The sequence below is a fragment of the Penaeus chinensis genome, chromosome 35 (assembly GCF_019202785.1).
Source record: "Penaeus chinensis breed Huanghai No. 1 chromosome 35, ASM1920278v2, whole genome shotgun sequence".
In the NCBI taxonomy this organism is placed as follows: domain Eukaryota; kingdom Metazoa; phylum Arthropoda; class Malacostraca; order Decapoda; family Penaeidae; genus Penaeus; species Penaeus chinensis.
This window is the reverse complement of record NC_061853.1, coordinates 22,648,313-22,658,312: the sequence shown is the minus strand read 5'-3', so window position 1 is coordinate 22,658,312 and position 10,000 is coordinate 22,648,313. Positions and strand designations below refer to the sequence as shown.

Genomic DNA, 10,000 nt, shown 5'->3' with positions numbered 1-10,000 from the left:
CGAAGTCCGGGGTAAGTTGATGGCTCGAGCATTTCTGTGCTGTGAATAAGCTGCGAGTATTCATGCTTTTCAGAACCCAGCATTTTTTTCTTTCTCTCTCTATCTCTTTCTCTTTTTTCCCCTTTTTTTATTATTTACGTGCCCTCTAGGTCTTCAACAGTTTCGAAATATTTAGATAAATGTTAAGTTGAAGTGGAAAGCTTGAAAACAGCCTCAGGAACTGTTGAAGTTGTTAGGATAACTTTCATGCAAAATATTGATGAAAAAATATTTGGAAATGTGTGGGTGTTTTTTTGTTTTTTGTTTTTAAGTTGCGATAAACATAGTACATAATATTCTTACTTTCTTTTTAAAGGAAAAACGAAAATAGCGATTTTTTTTTTTTTTTTTTAATCCTCCTTTATATATATTTTTTTTTTTTATAACGAAACACAGTGAATGATTATCAAAATCGTGAAGCCCTGTTTCACCTTCAGAATTTTACACTACGAGAGCCAGCGGAAGGTACGCGAGTTGACTACCTGAAGGCGTGGCTGAGAGGGCGAAAGGAGAAACATGTTTATGAGTTAATCTTCAGAGTAGGAATTAGGGAATCGGGGAATTAGGGAACTGGGGAATTAGGGAATTAGGGAATTGGGTAACTGGGGAATTAGGGAATTAGGAAATCGGGGAATTAAGAAAAAGTATGACAATATTTAATTAAATTTTTAATGAAATAGAAAATAAGCAAATCAGCCAATTAATCCACCTCAAGCAGCCCCTCCAAGACGCAGACGCAGCTCCACAGGTATCCTAACGTGCCCCCCCCCCCCCCTCCCGCAGACGCCCCCGTGGTGGGCCTGCGCCTGGGCCGCGCGCTGACCCCGAGGCTGATCAAGGAAGGCGACGACGTGTACTTCGAGTGCGACGTGCAGGCCAACCCGCCCTTCCACCGCGTCGACTGGTTCCACAACGTGAGTCGCGGCCGAGTCTCCCTCCTCGTCTGCCTCCTCGTCTTCTTCGTCTTCTTCGCCTTTTTCTTCTTCGGCTTCTTCTTTGTTTTCATCTTCGTCTTCTTCTTCATCTTCGTCTTCTTCGTCTACTTCTTCGTCTTCTTCTTCGTCTTCTTCCTCGTCTTCTTCTTCGTCTTCATTTTCGTCTTCTTCTGCTTCGTCTTCACTTTCGTCTACTTCTTCGTATCCTTCTTCGTCTTCTTCTTCGTTTTCGTCTTTGTCTTCTTCTTCGTCTACCTCTTCGTCTCCTTCCTCGTCTTCTCTCTTTCTTTCGTGCTCTTGCTCTTTCCCTTTCGCTTTCTCTTTCTCTATCCCTTCCCCTTTCTCTCTCCTTCTCCCTTTTCCTTTGTCCACCCCTCTTTTCTTCTTTCTCTTTTACTTTCTTTATTATTATTTTCATCGTTATTTTGATTTTATCTTTATTTCTTATGTTTCCCTTTTTCCTTATATTTCTCATTCTCGTTCTAGTTATCTTTCCATCGTCTTCTTCTTCGTCTTATTCCTCGTCTTCTTCTTCGTCTTCTTCCTCGTCTTCTTCTTCGTCTTCTTCTTCGTCTTCTGCTTCGTCTTCTTCGTCTACCTCGTCTTCTTCGTCTACTTCTTCGTATCCTTCTTCGTCTTCTTCTTCGTTTTCGTCTTTGTCTTCTTCTTCGTCTACCTCTTCGTCTCCTTCCTCGTCTTCTCTCTTTCTTTCGTCCTCTTGCTCTTTCCCTTTCGCTTTCTCTTTCTCTTTCCTCCTCCCCTTTTCCTTTGTCCACCCCTATTTTCTTCTTTCTCTTTTACTTTCTTTATTGTCATTTTCATCGTTATCTTGATTTTATCTCTATTTTTTATTTTTTATTTTTTATTTCTTTTTCTCATTCACGTTCTAGTGTTCTTTCTCTCTCTTTCTCTCTCTCTCTCTCTCTCTCTCTCTCTCTCTCTCTCTCTCTCTCTCTCTCTCTCTCTCTCTCTCTCTCTCTCTCTCTCTCTCTCGCTCTCTCGCTCTCGCTCTCGCTCTCGCTCTCTCTCTCTCTCTCTCTCTCTCTCTCTCTCTCTCTCTCTCTCTCTCTCTCTCTCTCTCTCTCTCTCTCTCTCTCTCTCTCTCTCTCTCTCTTTCCCTCTCTCTCGCTCTCGCTCTCTCTATCTATCTGTCCATCTATCTATCTATCTATCTATATCTACTTAGCTATACACCTATCTGTCTATCTGTTTATCTGTCTATCTATTTATAATTTCCTAAATCTCAGTTGCACTAAAGTTCTGTTTCTGAAGCGTTAATAAGCAAAAATACGAGAGAGAACATACTAAATAAAAACACGACAATAGAGAAATGAATCCAGAGACACAACACAAATACAACGAGCACATGTCATCTATACCATCCCACCCATAACAAAAGAGAATCGCCTAAGCCTCTATTGAATTCTACCGACAGGTAAACAAGTTGGCATCACGATCCTATTGAAAGGATCCGATTCCTCTCTTTTTTCTTTTTTCTTTTTTGATATTTCCCTCTCCCGATCACCCTTCCGTTCGTGTAAAAAGATAAGGAATCGTGGAGTCTGTCACAAGCAGACGGGGAAAGGTTTTTTTTTTTTAAACTGTTCTTTTTGCTTTCAATCAGGAGGATTGGGGTTTGACATGCGCTCACACGAACGGATACTTACATACTTACATGCATACTTACAACTTACATACATAGATACATACATACATACATAGATGCATACATACATACATTCATTCATACTTACATACATACATACTTACATACATACATACATACATACATACATACATACATACATACATGCATACATACATACATACATACATACATACATACATACATACATACATACATACATACATATGTACGCTTATATATACATACATATATACATACGTACATACATTCATACATATACAGATGCATGCAAACAAATATAAACGTACACACACACACTTATTCGCACATAATTTTACATAATTGTATAAATAAAGAAATGGACGCCATTTCCTGATAGACACTAACCAACAAGATCACTGTCCCCCGTAAGTAAGTATATAAATGTATGTAGGTAAGTCTAAATACTATAAGTAAATACCTTATATAGGTATAGAATGTAAGTAAGTTTAAGAAAATGCTGTACCTAACCATATAATGCAGATAACTGTTAGTTAGTGAGTAATATGCGTAAATAAATGCCAGAGTGACGGTAGATAACGTAAGTAAATAACGTATGTAATTATATAACATAAGTACGGGTAAGCAAATACCGCATGTAAGTAACTACTGTAAGTAAGAGTAAGTAAATAAAGTGTAAGTATATAACATAAGTACGTGTAAGCAAATATCGCATATAAGTAAATACTGTAGGTTAGAGTAAGTAAATAACGTAAGTGTGTGTAACTAGTGTAAATAGTGTAAGTAAGTAAATAAGTAAGCGTAAGTAAATGTAAGTAAATAGTGTAAGTGAGCGTAAGTAAATAGTCTAAGTAAGCGTAAGTAAATGTAAGTAAATAGTGTAAGTGAGCGTAAGTAAATAGTCTAAGTAAGCGTAAGTAAATGTAAGTAAAAAGTGTAAGTAAGCGTAAGTAAATGTAAGTAAATAGAGAGTAGTAAGAGCAAATGAATAACGTTAAGGAACCGTAAGTACCTGAAATAAGTAAACATCCCCCCCCCCCCCCCCACAGGGCATGACGATGGAGCACAACATGAGCGCGGGCGTCATCATGAGCGGTCTCTCCCTCATCATCAGAGACGTGACGCGACAGCATGCCGGCTCATACACCTGCGAGGCGGCCAACATGGAGGCGAGGACGATCAGTAACGCCGTCTATCTCACTGTCAAACGTAGGTGTCGATCGCGTCGATTTGTGTGTGGGAATGAGGGTGGGTGGCGTAGGGGGTGATAGGGGAGGTGGGAGGGGTGTAGGGGGGTGATAGGCGAGGGTGTGTGTGTGTGTGTGTTTGTGTAGGTGTATATATACATATATTTGCACATACGTATGCATATACAATATACATATATCTATTTGGGTCTGACTGGGCAGGGATAGTGGTTAAACGGCTAAACTCGTAATGAAGGAAGAGTACAACACAGTAAAGGGAACACAGACGATGTCTTAGGGTCCGCGCTGATCTCGGTGGCGCTTCTTCGGCCAGTCAGCCCCGGTGGCTGGAGGCTGGTGGTGTCCTGGTCACGCCGACTGCTGGGTCAGACGAGGTCAGATATAATCGTCATCTAAGTCCTCGCTGGTGGGATGGTTCTGAATTGACTTAGAGCCACGTGGTAAACAGCCACGTGGTCTATTGGTTTAATGGCTTACATACATTATGCTAATGTACATACTATATATATATATATATATATATATATATATATATATATATAGAAACACACACATATATATACACATATAAATATATATATATATATATATATATATATATATATATATATATATATATATATATTTATATGTATATATATATATATATATATATATATATATATATATTCATATGTGTGTGTATATATATGTGTATATATATATATATATATATATATATATGTGTGTGTGTGTGTGTGTGTGTGTGTGTGTGTGTGTGTGTGTGTGTGTGTGTGTATTTTATTTCTTTGTCTTTTTTTCAGTTATTTGTCTTGTTTGTCTGGTTGTTTGTTTGTCTCTCGTCCTCTGTCTATCTGCCTGCCTGTCTTTCTATATCACACTGTCTCTGACTCTATCTATCTCTCTCATTTTGCTCTCTCTCTCTCTCTCTCTCTCTCTCTCTCTCTCTCTCTCTCTCTCTCTCTCTCTCTCTCTCTCTCTCTCTCTCTCTCTCTCTCTCTCTCTCTCGCTCTCTCTCTCTCGCTCCATCTCCATTTCTGACAGCACTATTTGTCCCTTACAAATACGCCAAAACATAAAATAAAAAGCTATTCATAAATCTGAATCCCGGGTGAATCACAAATCACACGCATTACGACGATCAGATTTTAAAAGGCTGTAATATCTATATATTTTGCTCAGTTCGACACTTTGTTAACTCCTCCATCACCTTCGCAAATGCATTCACGGATAAGACACTGGGTTTTACATTCCTCAGCTTGAACTCAAATCAATCTATGTGAATCGTGAAAAAAATGATCAATGATAAATTCTATAAATACCTTTTTTTCTATTTTATTAATTATTATATAGGGGGGTGAATGGGTGGAAGGAAGGCATATTTCAATTTTCGTTGTTAATGCCACCTAACTTCTTGTATTTGAATTCTATTGGATTATGATAAATCATTCAACAACAACTTGAAGTTTTGCTAAGCTTATAAGTACGTGATACAGTGTGATTCATAAAGCTGTTTGTTTGATTACGGCTTGTTTCTTTCTACGGTATAAAGGTAGGAGGGGCATAGTGAGTTAGGGTTAAGACTATATTCGTACTGTATACACGTATGCTCGCACTTAAACACACGCACACACACACACACCAAAAACGTCGCATTTTCCAGAAGCATACATCAGCTCTGCTCTTTCTCCCGTTCTCCCCCACTCTCTCTCTCTCTCTCTCTCTCTCTCTCTCTCTCTCTCTCTCTCTCTCTCTCTCTCTCTCTCTCTCTCTCTCTCTTTCTTTCTCTCTCTCTCTCTATCTATCTATCTATCTATCTATCTATCTATCTATCTATCTATCTCATTGTCTGTCTGTCTCTCTCTCTCTCTCCCTCTCTCTCTCTCCCTCTCTTTCTCTCTCTCTCTCTCTCTCTTCCTCTCCTCATCTCTCTCTCTCTCTCTCTCTCTCTCTCTCTTCCTCTCCTCATCTCTCTCTCTCTCTCTCTCTCTCTCTCTCTCTCTCTCTCTCTCTCTCTCTCTCTCTCTCTCTCTCTTCCTCTCTTCCTCTCTCTCTCTCTCTCTCTCTCTCTCTCTCTCTCTCTCTCTCTCTCTCTCTCTCTCTCTCTCTCTCTCTCTCTCTCTCTCTCTCTCTCTCTCTCTCTCTCTCTCTCTCTCTCTCTCTCTCTCTCTCTCTCTCTCTCTCTCTCTCTCTCTCTCTCTCTCTCTCTCTCTCTCTCTCTCTCTCGTTTCCTTATCTCTCTCTCTCTCTCTCTTCCTCTCTCTCTCTCTCTCTCTCTCTCTCTCTCTCTCTCTCTCTCTCTCTCTCTCTCTCTCTCTCTCTCTCTCTCTCTCTCTCTCACTCTCTCTCTCTTTCTCTCTCTCTCTCTCTCCCTCTCTCTCTCTCTCTCTCTCTTCCTCTCTTCCTTTCTTCCCCTTTATCTCTCTCTCTCTCTCTCTCTCTCTCTCTCTCTCTCTCTCTCTCTCTCTCTCTCTCTCTCTCTCTCTCTCTCTCTCTCTCTCTCTCTCTTTCATTTTGCTCTCTCCTCTTAACTCTCTTTCCCAACAAAATATATATTTTATATAAACTGCAACTGTTGTATAAAATTTCAATATTTCATGAATATTGTTAAAGGTTAAATCAACGTTCTATGTTTATTATGTGTAGGTGTATTGTAGTCTTTGTGTGTTTATGTGTGTGTGTGTGTGTGTGTATGTGTGTGTTTGTGTGTGTGTGTGTGTGTGTGTGTATGTGTGTGTGTGTGTGTGTGTGTGTGTGTGTGTGTGTGTGTGCGTGTGCTTGTGTGTGTGTGTGTGTGTGTGTGTGCGTATAATAAAGAAAAGAAAAGAAATCGACCTGGATAAATGATAAATGAAAAAAAAAAGACAGAACTCGAGAGCGAGGAAGCCTGACCAGATTTCCCCCAAACTTTTTTCTTTCTTTTTTTTCCCCCTCTCTTTCTCTCTATCTTTACCCCTAACTTTCTCTTTTTCTATCTTTCTGTTTCTTTTTGTCTCTTTCTTTCTTTCCTTCTTTCTCTATTTCTCTTTATATCTGTCTTGCTCTCTTTGTCTCTCTCCGTTTCTTTCTCTCTTTTTTTTTCTTTTTCTATCTCTTTCTCTTTCTCTCTTTTTTTCCTTCTCTTTCTTTTCTCTTTCTCTCTCTCTTTCTTTCTTTCTCTTAATCTTTATCTTTCTTTCGCTTTTTTTCTTTCTCTTTATCTTTCTCTTTACCTTTATCTTTCTTTCTCTTTAATTTTCATACTCTTCCATTCTTTCACTTTATCTTTATATTTCTCTTTTTCTCTCTTTCTCTCTCTCTTTCAGTCCTTATTCTCCCTTTCTGTTACGTACATTTTTATATCCGAATTACCAAAACCTTCCTGCCGTTCTATCTATGTCTTATGAAATGAGTAACGCTCCTTACTTTTGCTGAACGAAAAACGAAAGAAAGAAGGAAAGAATGAAAGAAAGAGAGATAGATAGAAATACAGAAAGAGAGAGTGAGAGAGAGAGAGAGAGAGAGAGAGAGAGAGAGAGAGAGAGAGAGAGAGAGAGAGAGAGAGAGAGAGAGAGAGAAAGAAAGAGAAGAGGATAAAGACAGAAAGAAAGAAAGTATAAGAAAGAAAAAAGTAAAAGAAACAAATAAAGAAAGAAAAACAAATAAAGAAAGAAAGACAAATAAAGAAAGAAACACAAAGGAAAAAAGAGAAAGGATCCTCATATAGCGAAATATTGTTTTTCCTTTCATGCTCGGTGTGTTGTTTAGCGCTTTTTTCCCCCCGCGACTCTCCGGTATAACAATTCTAAGGTAACGCTTTGAGGGTCCGTGCTACTCTTTAACTTTTCCGCGTCTAAACACTTGTAAAATGTTCAGCGTGTCTTAAGCTTTACAAATTATAACTTCGACTGTTATTTCTACTATGTGTCTTTATTTCCTGTTGTAATGTGGGGCGTTAAGATCCTGGAATCCTTATATTCATGATAGGATAAACGCTTTGATAGTCATTCATGTACTTTAAGATAAAGAGTTGATATGACATTAATATGCCATGATCCTAAATGACGAGGAAGTCTTTCAGAAGTTTTCCGAATGAGAGTATTAAAAAGTCAGGAAAACCTTTTTGAATCAAAATAGAATGAATATAGACTATAAACCTTTCAAAAGAATATAAACCACAGACCTTTGACATCAAAATAAACCGCAAACATTTAAAATCGAAAGAACAATGATAAATAAACAATACAAACAGATGAAAGTCCTCTTTGTACAGAGCGTTGAAAAGTTAAATAGAATTACGCTTAAGCTTCTGTTGTTTTTGTATTTATAATGCCAGCTTTGTCCACAGAGCGAGGCAATAATCAGCGCTTTTTCATTGTCTTCGCGACTAATGCCCAGACTGGCAGGCTTTGGCCCTCGGGAAAAGTACTCTGGTTCTGCTCTTGTGCTTCAGGTAAAGAGAGAGACAAATGGAATACGAGTAAATGAAAGAGAGAAAGGAACTGGAGCGAGAATTAGTTGGGTGAGAATGTTTGGCGTGATCAAAAAGATACGTGAGGAAGAATGATTGTCAGACTGGAGGAAGGTTAGGAATTAGGGGGGAGATATATGTTAAGTTGTAATCTACGAGCTAGATATTCCCACAGGTTAGGATTTTGACTGGAACATTAGGATGGAGTTCGAGCAGTATTGCAATATGCTTTTCACTGGACTCACCTTAAATTCAGCCTAGTGCTAACATTAGCGTAATGTGTATAATGTATTTCAAACAATACTGCCAAGACTTCATAGAATGTCGGTCTAACGCGACGCCCTTGCCCGCAGACGCGCCCGTGTGCGCCGGCACGGGGCTCGAGCGGACCCAGGGCGCCGCCAGAGGGTCAGCCACGGCCGTCAAGTGCACGGTGGAGGCGGAGCCCGCCCGCGGCATCTCTTGGACATGGGTGAGGACGCTGGCGGACGGAAGCGAGGTGGACCTCCCGGAGGAGAGCATCAGTAGCGAGGGCGTCTCCTCCAGCGTCTCCGTCACGCCCCAGACGCCCGAGGACTACGGCCAGCTGCTGTGTCGCGCCTCCAATGAGGTCGGGCAGCAGCGGCAGGCGTGCGTGGTGACCCTCGTGCCCGCGGGGCCCCCGGACACGCCCTCCAACTGCACCGCCGCGCCCGTCAACCCGGAGGCCTCGACGGACAGCGCCTCGCTTGCCGTCAGCTGCCTGGAGGGCTTCGACGGAGGCCTCCCGCAGAGCTTCCTGCTGGAGACGTGGCAGGAGGGCGTCCTCATCGCCAACATGTCCAGGTAGGCTGCCTCTGAAATACTCTCGTGCTTTTCCTCTTGTGATGGAGGATTAGGGAGGGAGCATCGTCATCCCTGTCAGTGTCATTTGTGTAGTGGCGCCGTAGCATCATCATCATTATTATTATCATTAGTATCATCATCACTATCAACATCATTCTATCACCATCCTTATCATCATTCACATTTTTACAGCTCATAGTAAATCGCAAAATTATTCATTTTCTGCCTTTTATCATCACTGTTGTTCCTCTTGCTAGGGTTTCATTGTTTTGCTTTGCAGGAATTCACAATCACTGTTTCAATGACGTCAAGGTAAGATTGATCATCAGCGTAAACTCTACATCTCACATTTGTATATCATGTTTACTACTTTTATATTGATCGAACGTACCATGTCTTTTGTTACATTTTTGTACTTGCATGTTGCAATCATTAGGGTTATGAATGCAACCTATTGAGGGTTTCGAAAATGTTTATGGGAAGTCCTAACGGCTAGAAAGCATTTTGTGGGGTTACTTTAAAGCGTACTCTCGACTATCACATTCTATTTCTGATTTTAGCTGCCTGCGCCTACTAACAATGATAAGGATGGTGGAATAATAACAACAACTACAACAATAACAACAACAATAATAATAATAATACCCTCCCTCCCTCCCTCCCTCCCTCCCTCCCTCCCTCCCTCCCTCCCTCCCTCCCTCCCTCCCTCCCTCCCTCCCTCCCTCCCTCCCTCCCTCCCTCCCTCCCTCCCTCCCTCCCTCCCTCCCTCCCTCCCTCCCTCCCTCCCTCCCTCCCTCCCTCCCTCCCTCCCTCCCTCCCTCCCTCCCTCCCTCCCTCCCTCCCTCCCTCCCTCCCTCCCTCCCTCCCTCCCTCCCTCCCTCCCTCCCTCCCTCCC

The 10,000-nt window shown here is 41.1% G+C and overlaps 1 protein-coding gene across 3 annotated transcripts in view; it reads left to right on the top strand.

Moving 5' to 3' along the window:
- The window catches only part of LOC125044249 (nephrin-like), an 83,265-nt gene that overhangs the window by 58,594 nt on the left and 14,671 nt on the right, over positions 1-10,000 (top strand). For all 3 annotated transcript variants that reach the window (XM_047640802.1, XM_047640801.1, XM_047640799.1), the window contains exons 7-9: positions 823-953; positions 3,672-3,831; positions 8,634-9,105. In XM_047640802.1, the coding sequence (XP_047496758.1) occupies positions 823-953; positions 3,672-3,831; positions 8,634-9,105 (763 nt within the window). The remainder of the gene's footprint in view (positions 1-822; positions 954-3,671; positions 3,832-8,633; positions 9,106-10,000) is intronic.